The following is a 26,327-nucleotide window of genomic DNA, read 5'->3' as shown; positions in this document are numbered from 1 at the left end:
GACTTTGGGAACAGTGTACTGCAATCTCACTCACCTTCACACCAGTCTCCAGGGAGTCTGCAAAGTGCATGTGATGTAAAGCACAGAGAATGCTGCCTGCTATGCTCTAGCTGCCTTTGAAGTTGTTCTTACAGTATATATTTAAGAGCCTATTCTTGATGGTAGTGAAAGCCAGGGGAGCTACAGCTCAAACTGACTCTGCTAAGCATTTATTTTGGGCTGCTTTGCTCAGAAAGGTGCTCAGCAACACTTTCTCCTTTCACAATCACTATGCTGGGATTCAGAACTGTCTAAACAACTCTAGTAAGGTATTATGGGATTTGCGTAATTCCAAATCGTTAGCAAAGAGCTTGTGCACATGAAACTGGAAAATATCTACTACATACTGATAATGAGATCCATGGGCTGTAATTAAACAGTTGAGTAAGGATAGATTATAGAAGAATGACAAACCTCTCCCTTCTGATTGATAATTGGAACAGCATATTGTAGCTTCACATCATAGAACAGGCACTCAAGAAAAACATTGGCTACTCCGATAAGGCTGTGGTTTTCCTGCTCATCATAGAATGGATCAGCTCGCCTGAAGTAAGCTCTCATCACCTTCAATGAAATCCATAATAATGTAAGAAAAACAAGCTTTTCATGAAACAGTTTTCAAAAGTGTTGCACAAACCAGCCCAGTGAAAGAAAAATGGACTCAAGCAAGAGACCGGGTAAGATCACAAGAAGAATGGAAACTTGAATTTTACTTTGGGCCGAGTATAAGGCCTACCCTCGGCAACCTCTCCTTCACACCATCAGATTCAGCGAGGTCAGCCTGAATATCAGCTGCTGTTGTGCTTACTTACTGCTTCGCATTGTATGCTTGGTTCCATCACCAAACTATGCATGCAAGCAAGCATCAAAGTGACAAGATAAGGGATAATGAAATGCTGAAGATCACTTCAGTACTAGGAAAAGCAAAAGCTCAGGAAAACTTATCTCTTTACATCTTCCCTCCCCACCCCCCAACCCCCCGCCCCGTCCTGAGCCAGAAGATTTTCTCACATCTACTTAAACAAAAAATTGAACAGGGATGTAATTCTATCAGCACAACACTGGAGTAATTTTTACTTACTGGGTTGTCTTCCTCACAGTCTTTCCACTCCTGGTAAAGATCCCTCATATCTACCAATCGATTCTCCAGCTTTTCCAGTGACCAAATCTGTTTGCCTTTCCCTTTCCTTCTCACCTGAATAGCGGGCTCGCTGAGAATTGCACCTCTCTGTGAAACAATTATATATATTTATATTTCTTTTTATATATATATATATTTATAAATATATATATAAATATAAAAATGTAAGGAATATGTGTCACAACAATGAAAAAAGAGTTCAAAACCAATACAAAACTGAGAATATCTTTGAGAAAAGTCTGGATTTTGGTGGGTTTTTTCAAGGGTGACAAACTCGGAGTTTGGCTGTCACAGTATATTCGTGTTCAGTTTAACCATGAAATCTAATCACACCTACAGGCACTAGTTTCTGTGGATTTTCACCTTACACAAGTGTTAGAAATAGGAACATTTAAGCATTTCACAAATACCCTCAAGTTACAATAGGCCTGGAGTTCCAGCTAAAGTTACTGCTGTCAGTAACTTTCAAGAAAACTAACCCTCTTTACCATCCTGTTTCTAGATGGGCCAGCAGACACTGAGAAAAACAAAAAGATAAGAGAAACCTCTAAAGCAGTTGATAAAAATTCTAATCCTGGAATAAAATACATCTACTGTACTAACAACGGCCTGCATATCACCAAAATATTGAGCTGACCTCAAGAACAGAAATAATCCCAGCTTAGGCAGCTAGCCTGAGACATGGAAGTTCAGGTTCAGTTCCTTTCTTCCAAAATTTCTAAGATGTCTGGAACAAATAACCCAAATCCTCCCTGGTCCAGTTCCTCCCTTCACGATGGGGATGACAGCATTTTCTCAGCTCACTAGGATGATGTAAAGTCAAATGTCCACAAGATGATGGTAAATACTTGAAATAGATGCTGCCTAACCTGTACAGATTTTATCACTTGGAAGCAAGTCTGAATTTCAACACCAGTGGAAAGGTCTTGCACCAAAATATTTATCAGTAAGCCAGCACACTGTAAGATTTTCATGGTAACAAAACAAAATAAGGCTGTAGCATGCACTAACAAAGCCATATTTAACGCACATGAATAGAGCGGCAAACTATCTAGAACATTAAAGTCAGGATACAAGTATGAATGCTGAGGGGCAAACTTACTGAATAACGATTTAGTTCCATTAGGGCTACCTTACCTTACTGTTGGCATTAAGGCTTGAAGCTGGGATCTGGAGGGTAACTTTATACTCTGTCCTCTTGTCCAATTCCTCTCCAATAAAATTGGCTTCTCTCACATACAAATTGGCTTTAACAATCTGCTCTCGCAGCTTTCTCAGGCTGTGGGTCAACATTTCTTCTCTAAAAGAAAGGGAGTTGGAGGGGAAGACAGGGAAAATCACGGCATTTAAGTATTGAAACAAAGTGCAAAAGAAACGATCACTTGGCAGGAAGGAGTCTTAACACTCAGCCAGTTAGCCAGCCTCACCAGGGCCCGGCTTAAACGCCTCTGTGTATGGAGAATAAATTAATTCTCCATAATATGGAGAATAAGAGGAGTTAGAGATGTGCACACCTGCAGGGCCACAATCTTATCGGCATCACAGAGACACGGTGGGGTGGCTCCTGTGACTGGAGTGTTGGGATGGAAGGATACAGGAAGGACAGGCAGGGGACACGAGGGGGGTGTCACCCTCTATGCCAGTGACCCCCCAGAGCGCACGGAGCTCTGCCTGGGGATGGGTGAGGAGCCACCGAGAGCTTATGGGTCAGGATCAAAGGGAGGGCAGGGACAGGTGGCATTGTAGTGGGGGTCTGCTACAGGCTGCCCCACCAGGATGACCGGGCGGACGAGGCCCTCTATACACAGATAGGAGCAGCCCCACGTTCACAAGCCCTGGCCCTCATGGCGGACTTCAGCCATCCCAGATCTGTTGGAGGGACAACACAGCAGGACATAAGCAATCCAGGAGGTTCCCGGAATGCCCTGATGATAACTTCCTTCTCCAAGTGACAGAGGAGACAACGAGGAGAGGTGCCACGCTGGACCTTGTTCTCACCAACAAGGAGGGGATGGTGGGGAATGTGAAGCTCAGGGGCAGCCTTGGCTGCAGTGACCATTCTACGGTGGAGTTCAAGATCCTCAGGGCGGCAAGGAGGGTGCACAGCAAGCTCACCACCCCGGCCTTCAGGAGAGCAGTCCTTGGCCTCTTCAGGGATCTGCTTGGTAGAGTACCATGGGATAACGACCCGGAGGGAGGAGTGCCCAGGAAAGCTGGTTAACGTTCAAGGATCACCTCCTCCAAGCTCAGGAGCGATGGCATCCCAACAAAAAGAAGTCAGGCAAAAGCACCAGGAGGCTTGCATGGATGAACAAGGAGCTTCCGGACAAACTCAGACACGAAAAGGAATCCTAAAGAGGTGGAAGCAAGGACAGGTACCCTGGGAGAAATACAGAGAAATTGTCCAAGCAGCCAGGGATCAGATTAGGAAAGCTAAAGCCCTGACAGAATTAAATCTGGCCAGGGACATCAGGGGCAGCAAGAAAAGCTTCTACAGGTACCTCGGTGATAAAAGGAAGACTAAGGGAAATGTGTGCCCTCTCCAGAAGGGAACAGGAGACCTGGTTACCTGGGACATGGAGAGGGCTGAGGTACTCAACAATTTTTTTGCCTCGGTCTTCACCTGTGATTCTCCAGCCACATCACCCAAGCCGCAGAAGGCAAAGGCAGAGACTGGGAGAATGAAGAACTGCCCACTACAGAAGATAAGGTCTGAGACCATCTAAGGAAGCTGAAGGTGCACAAATTCATGGGACCTGATGAGATGCATTGGTGAGTCCCAAGGGAACTGGCGGATAAAGTGGTTAAGCCACTATCCATCATATTTGAGGAGAAGTGGCAGTCCAGGGAAGCCACTATCCATCATATCTGAGAAGTTGGGGCAGTCTAGGGAAGTTCCCACTGACTGGAAAAGGGGAAACATCAGCCCCATTTTTACAAAGGGAGATAAGGAAGACCTAGTGAACTATAGGCCAGTCAGTCTCACCTCTGTGCCCTGCAAAATCATGGAGCAAGATCCTCCTCAAAACAATGCTAAGGCACGTAGAAAATAAGGGGGTGACTGGTGACAGCCACATGGCTTCACTAAGGGCAAATTGTGCATGAAAAATTTGGTGGCCTTCTATGATGGGGTTACAAAATTGTGGATAAGGGAAGAGCAACTGACGTCATGTCCCTGGAATTGTGCAAAGCATTTGACACTGTCACGCACAACCTTGTCTACACTGGAGAGACATGGATTTGAGATGAAACACTTGGTGGACAAAGAATTAGCTGGATGGTCGCACTCAAAGAGTAGCAGTCAATGACCTGATGCCCAATTGGAGACCGGTGATGACTGGCATTCCTTAGGGAACTGGGACCAGCGCCATTTAACATCCTTGTTGGCAACATAGACACTGGGATGGAAAGCATCCTCAGCAAGTCTGCCAGCGACACCAAGCTGTGTGGTGCAGTCAACACACTGGGAGGGAATGGTGGCCATCCAGAGGGACCTTGGCAGGCAGGCCCGTGTGAGCCTCATCAAGTTCAGCAAGGCCAAGGGCAAGGTCCTGCACATGTAGGCTGGGGCAAACCCAAGCACAAATACAGGCTGGGCAGAGAATGGATTAAAGCAGCCCTGAGAAGAAGGACTTGGGGGTGTTGGTTGTCAAGAAGCTCAACATGACCCAGCAATGTTCACCTGCACTGGGTTGCATCAAAAGAAGCATGGCCAGCAGTTTGAGGGAGGTGATTCTCCCCCTCTGCTCCGCTCTGGTGAGACCCCCCTGCAGCGCTGCGTCCAGCTCTGGGGCCCCCCACAACAGAAGGACATGGACATGTTGGAGCTGGTCCAGAGGAGGCCAGGGAGACGCTCGGAGGCTGGAGCAGCCCTGCTGTGGGGACAGGCTGGGAGAGCTGGGGGGGCTCAGCCTGGGGAGGAGAAGGCTGCGGGGAGACCTTAGAGCACCTGCCAGTGCCTAAAGGGGCCGGCAAGAAAGCTGGGGAGGGGCTTTGGGCAAGGGCAGGTGGCGATGGCACACGGGGGAATGGCTTTACATGAGAGAGGGGAGATGGAGATGAGAGATGAGGAAGAAATTCTTCCCTGTGAGGGCGGCGAGGCGCTGGCCCAGGCTGCCCAGAGCAGCTGTGGGTGCCCCATCCCTGGCAGGGCTCAAGGCCAGGCTGGACGGGGCTGGGAGCAGCCTGGGATGGTGAGAGGGGTCCCTGCCATTGTCCAGGGGCGGGACTGGGTGGTCTTTAAGGTCCCTTCCAACCCAAATGATTCTATGATTTTTAACACAAAAATTGGGTGAATTAAATTGCATTTCTTCGGGGGGGAGACAGGCACATGGTGGAGATCATCTGTATGAAATTAGCAGTACGAACATTAGCATACTGCTGGCTTTGGAGAATTCTCCATGCATGTGCTGAACAGTCAGCTTTTGTGTGGCTTATTCCAGAGCTTCCCCACCACAGATGTGGATGTTCCGTTTTACAGAGAAAGGTTTATTCAGACACCATGACCTGCTTGCTCATCGGCCTTCCTGGCAAATGTAACCAACTGTGCAGCAGAGGAATCTGGCACCACAAAATATTCCAGACACACAGCTAACACCTTGGTAGACTGTCTCAAATATTTTCTATTTCAGAAGTTGCTTCTAATATGAATTAGATTTGTATTTTCTCATTACAATGTCTTTACCATGTTCATTGTTTTAGGGTAAGTTTCCTCTTCATCCTGCAGCTGCTCCTTTTGACAGTAATACTGGAAATGATCATTTAGAGACTGAAGTAAATAACCTCAGTGCAATTGCCTAGGAAGAGGCAAAGAGGACAGTGGCCCCTCTGTGGTTATCAAACAGTTTTCTAATGCTTTAGATCAAAATACTTTATATCATTCTCTTACTCCTTTCTGTTTCTGCACCCTCCTGGGTGCCAGGACCTGCCCAGATAAGCAGATGGATGTGAGTCAAGAGGAAAAACAACCATCCAAACAGCCAAGTCATGATCCACAGAAGAATAAATTCATACAGAAGTCCCAAAATTTCTTCCAATCACCTCATCTTTAGTCAAATCTGATAAGGATAGTTTCTCCTTAACAAAGGAGGCACTCATTCTTTCTCATCTTTTCTAGCATTACAGGTCTGATTGTTCTTAAACTAAAATATTTTTGCCGTGTTCTCCCCAATCCCCTCCCTCCAGGAGTCCTCTCAGAAATTTGGTAGAAGTGTGCAATGCAATTAAAATCTTGCAAAATTCACTAACATTGAAGAAATTTAAATGAACGCTCCTGATGGTCAGATCTGATTACCCACCTCTCCTCTGCCCACTGCCGTAAGCGCTGCTGAGCGCTGGGAGAATGAAAGGAGAACCTGTCCATGCTGCGGAAATGCTGTTTCTCTGGTGACAATCGCCTTCGTAGTTGCTCCAGTTCGTGTTCATACATCAGTCTTTGTCGTTCAAGCGCAGATCTCTTCTCCTCTTCATGCTGCTGCTCCAGGCTTTGCAAGATTGACTGCATTGGATCTAAGCAGAAAATAAAGAAGCTAGTACTTCTGGGGTGTCAAATACCTGGTAACCTCAAAATGAAATGGCAACACTCATGTAATGAATATGGGACAGAGATGGGGGACTCTGAAATCTGAGATCTTTCGCACGGTCTGCTACAGATCTGCTGCATGCTCTTGAGCAAGGCACAAATTACTATGATTTGGTACTTCCTTTCCCCATTCTATTTCTGCAGTTATCCACATTAGGGCCTGCAGTAGCCACTGAAATCCATGGTGAGGAACATTCCAGACAGTAAATACAGTTATCGTATAAAAGGAGGAAGCGATTATATGTTGTAATGCATATTTTAAAAATCTGCTGAACTGTGGAGCAAAATAAACATCCACAGAACAGATTGGATGGATGATTTAAAAAAACTGTGAAAAGGGGAAGACCAAGCTTTCTTCCATTCTTCCAAAAAACTTCATCCTATCTCCCAAAATAATGCCATTCTGGGACAGCTATGTAAAACCACAAAAACTAAAGAACTTTGTTTCAGAGACAGAAATCACTATAATTAATGCCTGAGTGAGATATAACACAAGAAAAATAAACAACAAAGTGAAAACACTTTGATTTGAGGCTGCAGTTCCACCAATATTCCAGTTTTGGCTTTTCTTTCATCAAGAACTGCCAAAAAAAACAATCTGCAATGTTTTGTTTCCCCCTCAAGTGCAAAAATAGCTATGGTGAGCCATTCACAAGAAAAATTCTCCACTAGGAAGTTATAAGGGGAAAAGTCTAGCTAAGAGTCCCTGGAGATGTAACCACACATTCTGTACATACTTCCAATAATTTCTGTTGCTTCTTACCATTACTACCAAGTGCCTTCATAGTAACTTCCATCTGAGCATATTCATAGCTGAAGTTAATCTCACTAGACACTTCACTGGAATTATCTCCATCTATGTCCAGCTGCTCAACACTATTACTGCACTTCATAGAGTTGTCTCGTTCTTCATCCTCATGATCTGTCTTCTTTTTTTTCTTTGGTAAATTCAGCCTTTAAATAAAAGGAAAATTTTTGAAGAACTATTAATTACTCAACTCTGAAACAAAGGGTTGCTTTAAAAGATTATTAAAATTAAGAAGATTATCCAAATCAGTAGATTTTTCCCTTTCAAAATTTGTTGATCTCCTGTGAGAGTACTTTTCCTCAGGGTAAACAGGGGAGCTGAAGGTAAATTAACTGATTCATTCTGCACTCTTAACAATAGAGAGTACCTGATACTACCTACTAATCATATAATTTAGACAACCAAGAATTTTTTCAGGCATCTCATATCCAAATAAGTTAGAGGCAATAATGAAATTATATCCCACTTCTTATGTGGATTCTTCCTTCAAGCATGAAAGCAAACAAATAAGTTTTAGGTTATCATTTAAATCCACTGATCTTTAAAGTATTTCAGACCAGCCAGAGAGTTTCATGAATATTGTCTTTCACAGAAGACATCTACCTGTCTGATACAGGAAGTTTGTAGGTATGGCTGGAGCTGGAACTCCAGGGAACAGAGAGCCTTACAGTGACCTTGTAAGACCCAGATCACTATAAAACATAGGTCAAAAATCTAACACCTTATCTTCAAAATCCAAAAGGCAACCTATCCAAGACAAAGCTTAGGTGTAGTATTTTCACTATGGAAGAGGAAGTACTTAGTATTAATCTGGTACCAGAGCACATTGAAGTTACCAGCTCAAAAACTAAATCTCTTCAGTGAGATAATAGTACTGATAACTACAGCAACGTTCTCATCAGCAAGGTTACCGTCCCTTGCAAATGCAAGAAGCCAACCCAGTGCTCTGAAATTAAAATCACACACAGTTGCTATAACATTTAGCATTCATGAACAGTCAGTCATCAGCATTGCCTTCATAATCCCTATGAAAAAGAAATCACCTCCTCCTGCAGGTTGAACGCTCCACTGACATCTTTCCTTACACCTTAAGATAAAACAAAGTTGGTGCAAACTTACGATTTCTTTAATATCTTTTGTACCTGAAGAAGTGGTTGTTTCCCCACAGTATTCTGTCTCCATGATGTAGCTGGATAGGACATGCCACAGCAGAACCATTTACAAATGTCCTGTCAAAAGGCAAAAATCTAAAGCAAATGCATGTATACGAGGCTTAGCTTTTTTCCCCAGTGCTACTTTCTTTATTGTAACTAGTTAAGGTAGGTAAACAGGTTTATGGATTGCAAAGAGGCTAAATATCCCCAGAAACTTCACTATCTACCTTGTGCTGTTTCATAAACTATTCAAACTCAGCTTCTTTTATTCTTCAAGCTTATGGACAGCTAGATCTGGGGAGTATAATTAGAACTTAAAAAATGAGGGGCCTGAAAAAAGATGCCACTGGAAATAAACACTTTTCACACTACTGTGAAATACAGACATAAAATAAGACATCAGAGACCTTTGCTATATAAATAGTTTAAAGACAATAAACCAATTATAATAATCAGAAACTACTTTTATTTCAGAGTCACATTCAGCCTGAAATAGGATCGCAGGATAACTCAAATTTGAAGGGAATCTCAGGATGTCACCAATCTCCTGCTCAAAGCAGGATCAACTACAAATCAGGGTAAACGTGAAATTGTTGAATTTTGTGTATCTAACAATAAATTATCGGAGATGCTGATGATGCATGTCATTTTGTGATCAATTTGAATATACCATCTGCTTTCAAGCACTGCTACTTAATCAAATAAAACAATAAATGCTTCAGCAGCTCTTTGCATATCAACAGATTTCCTAGAAAATTAATTCAAATTTTGATAGTTACATCTACACAGCTGCAAATCAGTGACTATCTACTTGCTGAAAGCATATGCAATTTACTTATCCTCTCTTTGAAAACTTAGACTACAAACACCATCACTGAGAGAAATCTCATTAGAACAAAAGACATGAGTTGACAGAGGGGTAGATGACCAAAAAAAAAAAACCAAAAAACCCCCGAAAAGCAGGATACAAGAAGAAGAATTTTCTTACTTCAGAATACACAGAAAAGTTAATTTTCTAATTATCTTTTTGCACCACTAATCATAAAGTATTAGATAAAACTACAATTATTACACAACTGGAACTGTATTTTATTCCTTTACCTAGTATTTTTTTGAGGTGTTAATATAACCTGTCCTTCTGGGGTGATGTCTATAATGCAGTGTTCAGGAAGAATTCCCATTCCACACAGCTGGATATCTTGAGAGTTGTCTGAACCTATTAATGTGTGTTCCTGGGGAAAATTAATTCAGATGTTAGCAATGGATTGCAAAAGTTCAGTAGTTCTAACTCATCCATTCTCCTTCTGGCTTTATCTTGTCATCTAGTTCCAAAATTTGGAAGCTGCTCAATACTTCCCTTAGGAGGGAGAATGAAACAATGGAAGCAAATCCTTGCTTTATCTTACAGTAAGAAGTAGGGAGCACTCAGGAAAGTTTACAGGCAACAGTTAAATCTGAAGATGAATAGGTTTCTATAATTTAATTGTGGAAAATTCAGTGCCTCGGGATGTTGTAGAAGCCAAAAGTATAAAGGAGTTCAAAGAGGAATTAAGACAGGTTCACAGTGGTTAAATCCATGGCTATTACGCAGGTTCCACCTAGATCATCCAACAGCTTAGTAAATTCCTGCAGTACTCGAGGCAGGAGGGATTTGGCAAAGGATGACTCTGCACATGCCCCAATTAATCCATTTCTTTTTTAGGCACCTCTAAGCAAGTTTTGAGGAACAGATACAATAGTTTAGGTAAGTCAGATCAAGTTGTTCTTCAGTACTTTTAAGATCTATTACATATGCAGCTTAGAATTGAAGAAAACATGGGCAAGATATTTACTCTGAGAAGCAAGAGTTTAATTTCAGGGTTTTAAGCAAAAGACGTGTAAGTAATTTTATTGAAAGGATTTCAAAGCACAGGGATCTCTACACCAAAATTCTCAACCAATAAAACAAATCTGTGTTATTAAAAAAATAATAATTAAAGACTAACTGAAACACACAAAACCTACCCCATGCAAAGGGGTTTTTCCTAGAAAAGGAAAATAGCACCGTACCATCTGAGACTTTTCTGCTGCTACTGATGTGCCAAGGCCTGTTTTCTGAGCAGGCTTTGGCTTCAGCATACTCTTGCCACATGTTCACAATAACACCACAGAAGTTGGCTCTGCTTCAATAGCTCTCTGTGTCAAGGCTGATTTAGCAGCTTGAGTCACACTCTGGACACCTATGTGCAAGGCACCTGGAAAGGATTCAATTCTTCTCCCAAAACCTCAGCTCAGCTCTTCTGTCCTTTTTAATGTTTTTCAGCAGATACAATATTGAAAAAGTTCTTTCCTTTGCTTTCATTGAGATATCACAGAGCAACTATGACTGATCTAAGAGGATCACCTATTTCCTAAGACCAACTACACCAAAACCATCTTTCAACCCAGTTGCTAATTTTGTGGCTGTTTTGAGACTTACTACCAATGACTTCAAAGAGAAGAGAATGATTTCATATGAAGTTCAGACTGATGTTCTTACCCTGCTAGATTTTTAGAACTTGAACTCTGAAATGTGACTTAAAAATGGTTGTTCCTCATTTTTCCTCCTGACTCCAGGTCACATCTACAGTTTGTTAAACTAAACTACCCAAATGTTTCAGTGAAGAGTCCAAAAGTCCCATCATGTGTTTTACATTTAATATCAGTTAAACATAAGGGGACTGCACATCAGCAGAAGTGCTAAGGCAGAACAGAACTTGATTTTCACTCCTGGCAAGTTGCATGAAGAGGAATAAAAATGTATTTTATAAACTGAAAACAGTAGTCAGAATTTGGACTACACACGTAGAAGCAAGCTGATCACTGATATTCCTGATCTCTATATAAAATAATTTTCTGGGTACAACCTTTTGAAAGCTGGCATAAAAAAACCAAACCCACACACCCCCCACCAAAACCAAAACACAAAACCAAACTACAAAGACCCAATTGCAATAACTAAATAAATAAATAGATAGATAAATAAATAAATAAATAAAAACTATTGCAAAACAGGAGACAGTTTCTCAAAGAGAACACCTCTAAATTTCTTTCAAAAAGCAAAACAAAAACATCCTCAAACCTCCCTCTGCTATGAAGAATTAAATCTGAAATAAAAACATTGCACTCATTATTTATAATGAAGCAGTGAACATCAAAGAATGCTTTATTTTAGATATGTCACCTGTGCCAATGGCATTAGAGGCCTATTTCTATTTCTAAAAAAATTTTTTAAGTAATTTTATTTTAGATATATTTTTATATGTATGTATCTCAGTATTTATTTTTACCTTTAAATAGTACACCAGGAGTTCATTGAGAGCTGGATCTGCATTCAAATTAACCAGGAAGCACTTATTATCCCCAACTTTTATTCCAGAAGACTGAAGAGATATGCCAAGGCTTTCCAACTGTTTCTGACGCTCCTGCAAGAGAGTAGCCATCAAAATTAAGCTGAATAATGTACAGCCCTTCGGAAATGCACTCCTATCTGCCAAAGCCACAAGACAAAACGATGGACTGCTGCTTCTGAAAAAGGTAACTCTTTTCTTCTGCAATAGACACAAAACAATAGACACAAAAGCCTTAGTTATCTCAAGCTTTGATCAGGGTATCTGTAATTTCTCTTGTTCTTCCACCTCTGGTCTCGGAGGGCTACGTGCTATCGTCTCACACAGTTGCATCTTCCTAGTGGAAAATGAAAACAGCTGAGAGCAGCACACTGAACTACTGTAGGAGCTTCTCCATGACCTCACTGGAACAGCAAAATGCTACCACAAAGACATCTCAAGAGCCCTTTATTTTCTCTTTTGAGCTAAAATGCAACAAGTTAAGTTAAATCCCTGCCAAGTCAAGCTCCATGTCTATCTTTTATTCCAGAGCAATCAAAATGACAAAAAACTGGCAACCTGCTATTTAAGTAAAGCAAAGAACGCTTCCTGCTGAACAAGAATAGTAGCATTTTGGATGGTGTTTTGTTCTTGTCAATAGACTTCATAGAATTCAACAACAAAGCATTACTGTGCAAAAATGTACATCTTTCAAAGGGAAGTGTTTGGGTGAAGGCTAGAGCAGTGAAAGAAGAACATTAAACATTTCTGACTTACAAACAGAAAGGGATTCTTCTACAAAACACATTAAGACAGAAATGTTGAGGATTGTTCCCAGGATCATACAGAAACTCAAATGAGACTCATTATCCACAACAGCAAACAAAATTTAAAAAATAAACATGGGAGGCTTCTCAGAATTACTAGGAGGAAGCAGAAACAGGGGAGGGTAAAACAAGTAAGTTAAAAAATGCAAGAGACCTACACTGCCTGTGATGCTGAGACTTTAAAAAATTAAAATTAGCAGAGATTATGTTGGAATAATGCTGGAACATTTATTAAGGTTCTGACCTTTACCTACCAGTTTGTTTTGTAATTAAAAACACTGTATGTCAGACCATTCAGTATAATTCTCTGTTCAGCACTAGAGTTGTACCAGGTCTAATCAAGATTAAAATGGTAAAGAATAGCAAGCACAACTTGCTCTTGATTTTCTCTATCCTGTCTCCCCACACACTTACAAAACCAACATAACATCCTCAATAAGGAAATGGTGTGTGTGTATGAGAGAGAACAAAGAACAGAGGAAAAACTCCAGTGTGATGTCAAAGATCTCTCTTCCGATCATCAGTGCCAGGCTCCGAATTTCACATAATTCCTTGCTATCTATGGAGATAAAGAACATGTTGCCCAAAGGATGACTTGGGCCACAGTCTAAACCTCATAGGATTATCTTAAATAAAATGAGCCAGTTTCTGTTAACTTTTTCTCAAGACCTAATGTTAATTAACATTCAAAATACATTAAAAGTATGTCAAATACACACTGAAAGCATGAAAAATTGCCTATTCACATAGCTAGTCTTTTAAGGCTTTTAACCCTTACTGCCACTCCATGTCTACAAACATCTACAAGCTGCCTCTTCAACAGCCCTCATTCTTTATGACAAATCCTTTCCTCAAAGATTTACAATTACCTGTCCATCCTACCTGCTTACGCTGCTACAGTTTGACTTACAGGTGTTGGTGGATGCTGGCCAGAAATAACATCACTTGATACAAATGCCTTTAACCTTGGACCTGCCTAAACCTACTGCGCTGGGTGTGCGTGGCCAGGTTTTGGCAGCGGGGGGTACAGGGGTGGCTTCTGTGAGAAGCTGCTGGAAGCTTCCCCCGTGTCCGATGGAGCCGATGCCGGCCGGCTCCAAGGTGGAGCCAAGGGCTGACCCACCAGCGATGGTGGGAGCGCCCCTGGGGTAAGGGGAAAAACCCCCTTTGCAGGTGGGACCGGAGAGAGGAGCGAGCACAGGTGGGAGCCGCGGCCCTGCAGCTCCCCAGGCCGGGGCAGGGGGAGGCCGGGGGGCTCCAGGCGCCGCAGCAGAGGCTCCCCCAGCCCGTGGGGAGCCCCCGGCTGGGCAGGCCGGGCCCCCAGCTGGGCAGCTCCCCCCACGCAGCCTGGGGAGGACCCCCAGGGCAGGGGGTGCCCGCAGGGGGCTGTGACCCGCAGGGGGACCCCCCTGGGGCCGGGCAGGGGGTGAGGACCCTCCCCATGGGGGGCAGAAGCGGCAGGGACAGTGTGTGTGGGACTGAGCCCAGCCCCAGCCCCATTCCCCAGTGGCACCCAGGGGGAGGAGGGAGGGAAATCAGGAGTGAGGTCGAGCCCAGGAAGAAGGGAGGGGTGGTGGGAGGGTTTCTTTATTTCTTTATTACTTATTACACTACTCTGATTTTGATTGTCAATAAATTAAATTAATTTCCCTTAGTCAAGTCGCTTTTGCCTGTGACGGTGGCTGGTGTGTGACCTCCCTGTCCTCATCTCAACCCACTAGCTTTTCATTGTGTTTTTCTCCCCCAGTCCAGCTGAAGAGGACAGTGACAGAGTGGCTTGGTGGGCACCTGGTGTCCAGCCAGCGTCAACCCACCACACCTACCAAAAAGGTCAGAAGGTTCCTTCTGCTGGCTTCCAAGTAGTCCTGAAACAGTTTTATACTACACAAACATTAGTCCCTATCCCTCCTCAGGGGAAAAAAAAACAAGCAACCCACTTCTTCTACAGCTGCAAGGGTTCATGAAACTCCCAGCTCCAAAACATCGTAACAGGCTGGGAATTTAGAGACAAAGAGGGAGAGCTAAAGCAAGCAGCTATACGCAAATGTCAAGGCAGATTTAGTCTATAGCATTGAGCCTATGACTCTGGTGTTTTCAAACACACACTCAGAGTTTCTATGCCTAGAAACTATTGTGCAGGATGAGAGCAGAAATTTTTTAATGTGTGGTGGGGTTTTTTTTTCCACCCTTATACACAGGGAGGAAAATCCATGGTACAAATCTGCACTGAAAGCCAGGAAGCCCTCATACTCACAAGCAGCACTTCTTACAATGGATCTTTAAAACTAAAGTCAACACAGTCTATTCCGATTGTGTCATCTACAAGAGGGCTTTGTATCAGAGGCTCCATTTTCTCCTTATTTATTACATGCTATTCATCACCTTTCAATAGTCATCCCCCTCAAAAGCTCCCCGCTGCAAATATGTACATCAGCATTTGTGTGGTAAGAATTGGAAGTGTCATGCAATAATCATGGTGACCTGCACAATTTTTCAGCATAACCATCATACTCTATTAATTACAGTCTGAGGCTCTAAATATCAGATTAAGAAGTATTAAAACACACAGGGATCCTGAACAGCTCTATTTTTTAATATTATGAATGTCCTTTGCCTTCTGTATTGGGGCACTCCACATAACCTTGCATTTAACACTCTCTATGTTCGACCCTCCATCACAAACAAAAATTTTACTGTCTGAAGAATATAAAATCCCTGTAATCCTCTCATCCATGGAGTATTATTTTTCTAAATAACATCTCCATTTGCATACACAGACAATTTATTATTGTCACTGGAACGGTAATCTGGGAGGCACCCAGATATCACAGGAATTAAGTGAAGCTTTTCAAAAGGGCAGTAAGCTTGACCTACTTACCCATAAATGTGGGGAGAGATTCAGACAATCTCTATAAACTGACAAATTAAACAAACCTATTTTTCATAAGACATGGAAGTGGGGGAAGAGAGCAACAAACCTGTGCTATCTCCTCAGTTTTTCTTAATTTTTCTTCCCAGGTCACAGTCATTTCCTGAATCAACTTTTCTGATTCCTCCAATCGTTCTTTTAATTCTGGTGATTTCATAGCCTGCAGAAATAAAAGCAGATAAAACAAGGAAGCTTGTTGTGCTTTGTTTGTTTCACATCGCTGTCACACAGATGGGGAACAAAAGAAACATAACTTTACTCATTTTCCAAGGCACACTTATCAGTAAGTAAAGTGTTTTTTAAAATACATATTGCATATAAAAGCAAAATCCATCAAAAAGTTAGTTTAATTAGTTTCAAGTACAGATGCTAAAGTGGAGTTTATACACTTCAGTGCAAAGCAATTACATGGTACTGGCAGATTTGCACAGAGATATTCAAACGCAAACTAATCTCATTTCTATACCAATACGAGTATCCCAAATGACTCATATCTAAACCAATCTTCTTTCTCAAGATACTGCTGATCTGGCCAGCCACCATCCGCTCAGCTGTCATTTCCTCAAAATGGCACTTAACATCTCAGTCACTTAAACTGCCATGCCACCAAAATATATTTATTGTTCTTTTTGATACGGCCTAATGGGTGTGATATTTTCTTTCAACAGCAAATATGAAGGCATCCGAGGTGTTCCGATTATCCCCCTCTACATATGCATTTTGCAGAGTGGATATCAAAAGAAGCCTTGCAATGTGCTTCCAGATACCAGAATTCAATTTTCTTGCTAATGCATCACAGCTCTAATTTTGTTTTGTGAAACAGTCAAAAGCCCATGTTCTGCCCAAGGACTAACTTGAGAATAAGAAGATACTGCCCCACCCGCACCCATCAGATCCTCCCAAAATTGAAAGGACATCAGCATTTTTATACTACATGTATTTACAGCCTCCAGTCTTGGTACTAGCATATTCCTCTTCTACTGCCTTGAACAGGAAGCCTGTGGACTTCCTTATGTCATTATTTCATCACTGCTAACAAGATGAAAACGTTTTTGGCTGCTAGGTATTTATGCAATGCCAATTAAACAATGCAAGCATTGTTCTCCATCAGATAATCCCTTACCACAAAACCAAAACTCCTCACAGGAATCCAAATCAGAGTGGCATCATTACACGGCACTTCGTTCAAGACAAGGAGCAAGTGCCAGCAGTGGAAAATCTTGTTTTAAGACAGGAGTTTCCTCTGCCTCAAGACACAACTGTCAGCTGATGTGTCCTGCGCAGTCTTTTCTAGTTCAAATACCTAAATAGTCAAAGGGAACATGAATTCCACCCAGGAAGGAAAGCAAAGCCAAGGCAATCTGCAGGACAAAGGTTTATTATGACTGATAAAACATGATAGATGCAAAGGCACTGGCCATTATGGCGCAGGGACAGGAAGATGAAGCACAGTTATTCTGAAGGTCTGAGTTTTGTTTGTCCATTTATTTTGACCTGGGTGAAAATTACTTAACATTCTCACATTTCAACACTGTAAAATGAGCTAGGTAATTCTCCTCACTCCCTACAACACTTACAAAAACAAAAGGTATATGGGCCTAGATTCACCCCAGACTAAGCAGGTGTGCTTCTCTGCTGAAAGCAGTTAGTTTAAATTTCCAGCTTAGGAAGGACAGGCTGGTGGTCTTGGCACAGCCGAATTAAACCACACAATATTAATTTTAACAAGAAAAGATCAAAATGCATGGATTAAAAAAGAGAAGGGGAAAAGAGGATAATGCCTTACTCTCCGGGGGCAGGGGCGGGGCAGGGAGCAGGGAAGTAAACTGTCAAGTTCTGTTGTGCCTTGGCTGTTTAAGGAGAAAAGGATACTGACACCAAAAGGAATAAAACCAAAACAAACCCACAACTTGGTCACCTCTATATCTGGAAATGAGCTTTGAAAATGAAACCTCGCTGTCATAAAGGATCAATGGTTTTGTTCACTTAAAAATAAGTTATTTGTGCACATTTCTGTTAGAACAATTAGATGGGCTACAAATGTAATAAACTGAAAGGCGTACCAGACAACGAATGTGGGTTTTGACCTTTACTGTGTGTAGCTTCTTAATAGCAAACTACACCGTTTTTTCCATGCTCTTTGTCAATGCCACTGAGATGACAACTAGGGTGGGATTTTAATACTTTGGGAAGGAAGTATTTATTACTCATGTTTAGCAAACACTACTTCATTACTTTGGAAAGCTGCCATTATTTTGGCATTAATGCAAAATGACACAAATAAGGAGTACTTATCTCTTTCAGAGTACTGTTAAGTCTGGTTCCTATTTTAGAGGAATTTTTAGATATTTAACTTGAGATACCTTGAAGAAATTGCTATATGATTATTGGATGCTTAGCATATCAGGCAGCTCAAATAAGAACAGTCCAAAATTCACTAGTCATTTCTAATATCACAGCCAGTATTCCCTGCATACCTCATGAGATCATTAGTTTTTGGAATTGCAAACCAGACTGGTTATATTACCATTGTTTTGCCACATTTCAGAGCAGAATTCAGAATTATGCTAGTTTTGGCCTTCACCTAACATTTACACAATGCTCCTTTCACAATTTCAGTGAGGCAGCTAGGCAGATATTCCTAATATTGCCCAGTGCCTGTAAGAGACTGAGAACAGTTAAAGCTTGTAAGCAAGTAAGTAAGCATTATTTAACTGAATTCACATCTCACAGGATGTAGCCACGTTGAATTCTTAAAATACACTGGCAAAGCTCTGCCTATAGACCGCATAATGTTAAGACTCCACCCCTATTCCTGTCTCCATGTCCTCTTGCTCTGTATCTCACAATAAAAAAAAAACAAAACAAAAAAACAACAAAAAACCCCCAAAACAAACCAACAGGATTGCTCAACAAGGTGTTCAAACAGAACCTGGTCTCTCATGTTTCCACCCGTGCTTCAAGACTGACAAGCAGAAAGTGCTACAAAGGGAGATTTCTCATAGATACCACGCAGTAATTCTTTGTGGCATTCCTTTTTGAAAGCCTGGTAAGAAAGCTGTGACAATGGGGTTTACAGGACTTACTGGCTGGTGGAGACTAAAATTTGTACCTCTGCTTTTGTGAGCTGTTCTCGCAGCTTCTCCACTTCCTCACGGAGCTCCCGAATAATGCGAGCGTTGGGGTCTTCATTCACCACCGCATGATTAACAATGTTCTTGGCTCGGTCTGCATACCTCAGCGTTGAAAGGGTCTCATCATAGTTGTCTGCCGCTGGGCTTACTGTTGCTACCATGGCAGTCTTGCTGTTACCACCAAGGCTATCCTGGGAAGAGTGAGAGGTTATAAAATTAAAACAGAAGGTTTCTTTCATTTTACCCAGTCAATGAACTTAGGCAGTGAATAATCACCTAGGGCTGGGAGTAGATGGGGGCAACTAATAACAGAAACATTTTTATCAGAGCTCCTTAGTTCGAAATTAATATTTTAAGCTATGTAAATCAAGAAAAGTTGTTATTGTCAATCTTTTTTTTTTCTTCTCTAAGCACATTTAGGAAATGTCATTCTTGGCTTTCAGAATCAGTTTTACTGTAAACAGGAGTGAAAACAGACCCTTTTTTGGGCTTTATGGTGCCTAATAAGGGCTTCAGAGGTTTACTTCTATTTTTTTCTGCTTAGGTTTATAAACCAGAAATATAAGCACTTTAGCATTAAATGTCTCAGATACTATTGAAGGAGCTCAGGAAAAATCATGATGAAATCAGAATATTTTATTTTAAAGACTGGAAACAAGATGTCTCCAATAAGTACTTAATTTCAATTACTTCAAGGTCTCCTCATAAATAATACAGTTTATTCTTCTAAATGTTTCAGAATGGGGCCCTTCCCTTCCCTCCAATTACACAGCTCACAAATCTAAATCGAGTTATGTAAGAAATTACCCTTTTGGAATTTGATTGACAGAGAAGGGCGTGAAACCACATTCCTGCAAGGCAGAGTGTCAGGGGAGTGGGGGAAGGAAGGAAGGAGGGAGGGAAGGAAGTGTTCAATGTTTCTACCGATCATAAAATTGTGGTTTACAATTTTGGCCAGTCTAAAAGATAAAGCATTCTGGTTTAAATCTTGCAGCACATCTTTATTTTTGTTTGGTTGGGGTTTTTTTGGTTGTTTTTTACCCAACATGCCTTTCTGAAACGAACCATGCTATTAACTTTCATCTTCAATAACCCATGAAATCTAGGTCAGGCATTGCCATTAGAACAATCTGACTACATTAGCTGCTTGTCTAACCATTTCAATTACAAAGCACACACGTAGTTTTCCCTAGCAATCATTAAACCGCCCCTTTAAGTACTTCCTTAAGACTCCCTTTTTTGCTGCATGATGCCTAAAATAGTTTGACAGCAGTCTGGCTGCTTTGGTGGTCAGACAAGCATTGACCATACAGACTGATGTTGCTTTGCTGCTGCATTGGTAGCACTCTGCTGTCTCCAGTCAGGCAAAAGGGCTGCCAGGTCTTTGGGAAGAGAATATAATTTCATTTCTATAGCATTCAGCACAATGAGGTACACCAGCATGATTAGCACTTGCAGGTGAGAGTATTTATAGAGAAGTCAATTGACAAGAACAGCTTTCTGACTGATACCAGTGTGATTTCTTTTTTCTTGTTTGAGGACTAGACAATATTTACTCCAATAAATACATGGCTTGGGAGGACCCACCCTGTAAAACAGCAGTGTTTTTCCAAAGCATCTACTGAAAACTTTAAAACAACTAACAAAAGCACATGACTCATTCAATGGTATTTCTGGCTCTACAGATGCCAAGATTTTTCTTCAGTCCATCAAGGGTTTTCAAAAATTAGGAATGACACTCTGCAACTGCAATCCCTGTTCTGCATAAAAAGTTCAAGTTTATCAGAGGGCTGGCCAGGTACTCCCCTTCCAAATCAAACCTTAACAGTTTGCACTTCGGAAATCACCTTCGCTGCACTAATTAGCTCCAAAATAGGATTAATTCATGATTTGAATTGCAACTCTGCTCTACAGGCAGCTGAGAACGCTGTTACAGTGATACACTGTAATTCACAATACACCCATTCTAAGCTGGGCAAAGTTCCTCTTGTACTGTAGCTATTCAAAGCCCAATGCCACTGTCTGATAAACTTTCATGTATAAAACTGCTTGTGCTGATTCCACTGGTTTCTTTAATGGTAAGCAAGTAAGGTAGACGAACAGTAAGCAGGCCTCTCATTAGTGAAGACAGCATCTGCAAATTACGCTGGAAAGGCTGGGCTTGCATGTGATACAGACACGGGGTGGAAATAAGTAAGTTTAGTTATTTCTAAGACTAAACTAGTCTCTAGCACCAAGATTATTGTGAAAACAACTTAAAATGTAGAGATCAGAAATTATATTTTTAATAGCAGCCATCAGTAACACATGCAGGTCTTCTGATTAAATTGGGAAAGCAAGATGTTTGTGCCAATACAATTTGATAAAACCAAGAAGTCAAAGCATTGACAAGCTATTTTGCTTCCTACACGTAACCCGATGCCACTCTTCAAGCTCTTCTTGCAGTAATATTTTTCACCTGGTAGTTTCATCTAAAGAACCTCAAAAAAATTAAACAAAGCGTTAGATCTCGAGCTCTCCTGAACTGTACTGGTTTCTCACATTTGGGGAGAGACCCTGTATGACAGATACTCCTTAGTGTTAGAACACAACCACTCCACTTTGGCATCATAATCAAAAGCTGAAAGCTAGCGAGAAAGATAGCCCACCATCTCACAGCTTCTACAAACGGGCCTCTCTAAATAAATAAATCCCTCCTTTGATCTTTAATTAAAAAAATGTTTAAAATTTCCCTTTTCAAAATAAAGCTTCTCTTCAATGAGCTAGTTTGTAAAAAATCCAAAAGCTCCAAACCTTTTCTTTGCACTTAACAGAGCTGGATGTTAAAGACACAAAAGAGGTTTGCCTGAAAGAAGGCAGAACAAAAGTGCACTTCTATTTATGAGCTAAAGCAAGTGCTGTGTACGGCCATCGCCATTGTAGCTACAATGCATCAGACAGGTGCTAAACAGGAATTTCAGTCTGCTTGTTGGATTTGTTTAGAAATGGAACAGCATAACTAACTCTAACAACACTAGAAATTCGTTAGGAAAATTTCCACTCTGATTGGGCTACTACAGCCACATCAGGAACCCAAGCACACATGCCACTGGAGCCAACAGAAGCAAGCTGCATGCTGGTTTTGTTCCCGTCTTTGCGAAGCCAAAAATACCTTGTTTAATTACAGTAAAAACTCAGAGTAAATATATTGAGGCAAAAATTTATTTAAACACTGAAGTCTTATTGCAAGGAACACTGTGATAAGAGGATTTATTTTACTGTAGAAAAGCACAGACACTATTTCTGTTACACCATTCTGATTTTTATGTAGCTCTCATGACTGTACCATTTGATGCCCAGTATCTGTGATGTTTATACTGGGAAGAAGAGATAAATCCTATCACAGTAGTCATGCTAAAAGGTTTGTTAAAAGACAGCACTGTGAAAGATGAAGGTTTGTGGTGTCAAGGGGTTACATGAAGGTATTTTAGTGTACTTAAGCACTGAAATCAACTCTGTTTTCAAATCTCCTTAAGGAAAATATCTTTTTTAATCTCCACACCTCTGTATAACCTGCAAGTAACTTTTTCTTTTTCTTTCCACATATGCAGTTAAGTCCTAGGGAAGTCAAATTCAAAGAACGTCTAAAAATGGCTAGGAAGCAAAGCAAAGTTCTCAAGTCAACAAAAGTCTAGCCAGAGTACCTACAAAAGTAAGAGGACAAAAAAAGGCTGGTGGTGTTAAAAATCAGGGGTTTGCCGAGATTATATCTTTCTACTAACAAATATCTTTGTTGCTTGTTGATACAATAAAACAGAGCATAAAGGAAAAAAAATAAACTTGATAAAGTTAGTATTTCTATGAGACAAGGTTACAAAACATCCTGGCAATCAAATGTGAAAGGGAAAAAAATTAACAAAATGACAGGTTACAAAAATGAAACTGAAATAATCTACATATAACATCTAATTCAGTAATCCTTCAAAATCCCAGTCAACCAAGACCACTCAGGCTGTACCAGGCAAGTTAATTAAAAGCAAGCAACCTTTACTTGCAGGCAAGCTTTTTACAAGTAAAAGTGGCTACCTTTGTGCTTGCCACTCATTAAGAGAACAGGAAAAAATCCAGGTAACATCTACACCTAAAATCAAATTTGCATTCTCAAGATTTTTTGTCATCAGGCTACCATGCTTTATGGCCATTGTAACTAGGAAGTGGGAAGAACACTAAAAACAAATTGCCCTTTAATTCAACATACATAAAACTCATATTTAACAAGTTGTTTTTTCATTTAGACCTTACAGGTCTTCATCCAAGTGCCATCATGATACAGTCTTATTTTCCCCCAAACTAATACCAAAGAATCCTATGCAGTACAGAAAATTATTTAACTGTTCATTTCACATTCATGTGATATATAAAGCCTTCTGACCTGTTCCTCAGACTGTAAATGGCGTAATGCTCTGCAATTATACTCTACTGACACAAAGTAGAGTATATTAACAAATATATTAGACAATTAGGAAAAGGTAATAATCTTAATCAATTCTTCAAAGCTAACCACGCCAGTATGTAAAATTCACAGTTGCATGTGGCAATAGGCCAACTTCAACTAGCCCCAAGGTTGTATGTGAAGCTGTATTTAAACTGACCCATGACAGATAACGCCTTTTTTTGTAAATAAAATAATAAAAAAAAAAGTTTCTTATTTTCTAGGCCATTACAGGTCAGCAGAAGACCGTGAACATATTTAGTCTGTAAAGATAGCAATGGTTTACATCCCATTAATTTTCCAAAGACAGCTATGGTTAATATCAAAATCACAAAATGAGGCAAAACCCCAGTATTTTATTTCATGGAATGGGACTCTTCCCTTTTACTCGCTTTTACTTTTCTTTAAAAAAGCAAGAGCAGAGTACTTACTTTAAGTAACCAAGTGAGCACAGAATCACGATAAGGAACAAATTTGTTCTTGTTCTTGCCAGCAGCCTGATCTGCCAGGGCAGAAATAACCAGTCCAAGTGTTGTGAGGGATCTGCACAGAGAAAACAAGCAGCCATTACCAAGTGTAAATATTAATAAGTCAAATGCATATTTAGACAGTGACTTTCTCTCCAAAAATGAGCTCCAGGGAAAAAGTTCCTAGAACAGTTTTGATCATTCTTTTCTTGCAAAAGCTCTACTCCTTGTTTTCACATACGCTTTCAGCCTTAATAATCACCTCTTCACCATGCAATTATGTAGTAGTCGCAGGAACACAAGTACAGAACGAAAAATGCCAATCATTTTAAATAGGCAGAGATTTCATTCAAATGTCTAAGAGTACTGTTTGACAGAAAGAGAAGCAGAGAGAAGGGAAGGAGAAAATTGTCTATAAAGGCTATATTGACTTTATTCTATTTTACAAGTATGCTCTATTTAGCAGTCATGATTGTACCAATGAGAAAAGGAAAAGAAATAATCAGTCTTACTTGTTAATATTGCTTCCTTCTTTCAGCCTGTCTCCTGCAGCACCAGTCTTAGTTGCCCTTTCACTACCTGCTAAATCCACCAGACTCAGCTTGCCTACCTTCTCACCTGAGGTCTGCAGAAGGAACAAGAGAACAGTTACTATTAGTTTACTCAGTTACGTAGTCTGACATACTTTCTAACAAGAACCAAGCTTCATTTCTTGGTGTAGACTGCAGCTTTCCAACTCCTTTGAAAGTCGTGGGACTTGAATGGTATCCTGTGTTAACTCATTAGCTGCTGCTTTAGCAATAATAGGAGGATTTGAAGTGAAGTCAGATACACTAATATCTTCAAGACATCTCAGAATTCTCCAGAGGAGAGGTACACAGGGCACATTAGTAAAATGTTAAACCATGAAAAATGGAGACAGTACAGGCCAAGGAGTTACAAACACACAGGGTTTACAATCCCACCTTGAAAACAGTCTCACTGTTCAAGTTTCACTTGAAAAAAGTGAAAATTTCACATTTTATATCAAGTTTCTTCTGTTTTTCAGACTAAGAATGAACATGACGAGAAACATGTTATAATTCATGAAAATTATTTAAACTGCAAACTCTTCTTTATCCTTAACAGCCTCCTAGAAAGCGACCCAAGCCATGCAAGTATTTAAACCGGTAACAGAGATTTTGTTACAAATCCTTTTACCTCATTTGACCCAAAATTACATTTGGAATCACTCCATGAATTTCATATGTCAATTTGAAACTGAAGAGCTAATTGTGTTTGAGAACAGTTTGCTCACATCACAGTCTTCTGCAGCATCTACAACTTTTGCAGCTGTGATACTGAAATGCTAAATGCTACATTCCCCTAAATGAACAGGATAGAATCAATATGCTTTCAAAAATGTTACTCTAAGCCTCTCAAAATATAGTGGGATTATCAGGCCATACTGAAACATGTCATTTCCAGGACTGAAAGGACAAGCAGATGGGAAAACAGAGAATTCTGTTCCAGAAACACACAGTGGTGAGTGGAAGATGCAGAAAAAGACAGACAATCAGAACTACCACCTTGCGTTCAGGCCAACTGTGACCACACAAAATATATGTATAGTAAGTATGCCACAGCAAAAACAGAATAACAAACTATGGCAAATCAAGGAATTTAGCGCAGTATGACTGCTGATTTGAAGCACAAAGGGAAAAAATATCCAAATAAAGTACAAAGAAAATTGTTTGGATAAGAAGATTGGTAAAGACTGAGAGATGAAGAGGAAAAAAGTCCAAGTGCTCATTATGCTTCACATTGTATTCAATATTTAGGTATATACACGCCTTAGATTTGTTCTGCAGACACCCACAATTTCTCCAAGGCTCTGAAGACACTGAAGAACTGCCCAAGTACAGAATCTACCAACAAAGTTTAAAGAGTTCTGGTATGGAAGATCTATTTAAATTTTAGTTTATCACCATTTTCTGTGAGGGCCTAAATAATATTAACAGAAATGCATTTCACATGGCCCTCCAAGGAGTATTTACATATAAGGAAATGTAAAGAAAAATACTTCCACATTTAAATGTCTTTTAGAGATTTAATATATGTACATGATAATATTAATGTTGTACAACACAAAATTTTTGAAATTTTCTGTTTTATGAAGTTCATAATTTATACATATTTGCATGAAATAACTCCTTGAAGGAGATTTCCAGATGTATCCTCAGGCATTCGTCCATTTCAATTCTACATATTATATCTTTAGTTTCTGCTCCAAGTCTATACTATACACTGTTGCTTAAAAAGAAGGGTATATTTAGTTCAGATTCTAGGATTAGGAGATCTGGCACCCTCCAAGCAGGTCTGCTACAACGTGGGGCCTGCATTTTTGCTTTCCACTTCAAGAAACACATTTCACTTACAAACCTGTTAAA

General features: G+C 40.6%; 1 protein-coding gene across 5 annotated transcripts in view; it reads right to left on the bottom strand.

The window, feature by feature from the left end:
• KIF13B (kinesin family member 13B) overlaps nucleotides 1-26,327 on the bottom strand; it is a 133,283-nt gene that overhangs the window by 48,614 nt on the left and 58,342 nt on the right. For all 5 annotated transcript variants that reach the window (XM_040597772.1, XM_040597776.1, XM_040597774.1 and 2 more), the window contains exons 9-20: nucleotides 24,411-24,523; nucleotides 23,863-23,974; nucleotides 18,939-19,151; nucleotides 15,876-15,986; nucleotides 12,032-12,166; nucleotides 9,825-9,955; nucleotides 8,712-8,798; nucleotides 7,525-7,715; nucleotides 6,478-6,688; nucleotides 2,318-2,480; nucleotides 1,121-1,267; nucleotides 454-603 (exon numbers count right to left, since the gene is read on the bottom strand). In XM_040597772.1, coding sequence (XP_040453706.1) covers nucleotides 454-603; nucleotides 1,121-1,267; nucleotides 2,318-2,480; nucleotides 6,478-6,688; nucleotides 7,525-7,715; nucleotides 8,712-8,798; nucleotides 9,825-9,955; nucleotides 12,032-12,166; nucleotides 15,876-15,986; nucleotides 18,939-19,151; nucleotides 23,863-23,974; nucleotides 24,411-24,523 — 1,764 coding nt within the window. The remainder of the gene's footprint in view (nucleotides 1-453; nucleotides 604-1,120; nucleotides 1,268-2,317; nucleotides 2,481-6,477; nucleotides 6,689-7,524; nucleotides 7,716-8,711; nucleotides 8,799-9,824; nucleotides 9,956-12,031; nucleotides 12,167-15,875; nucleotides 15,987-18,938; nucleotides 19,152-23,862; nucleotides 23,975-24,410; nucleotides 24,524-26,327) is intronic.

Source organism: Falco naumanni, chromosome 6 (genome assembly GCF_017639655.2).
Source record: "Falco naumanni isolate bFalNau1 chromosome 6, bFalNau1.pat, whole genome shotgun sequence".
Taxonomy (NCBI): Eukaryota; Metazoa; Chordata; class Aves; order Falconiformes; family Falconidae; genus Falco; species Falco naumanni.
Note: the sequence above shows the minus strand (reverse complement) of the source record. Positions and strands in the feature narration are given on the sequence as shown.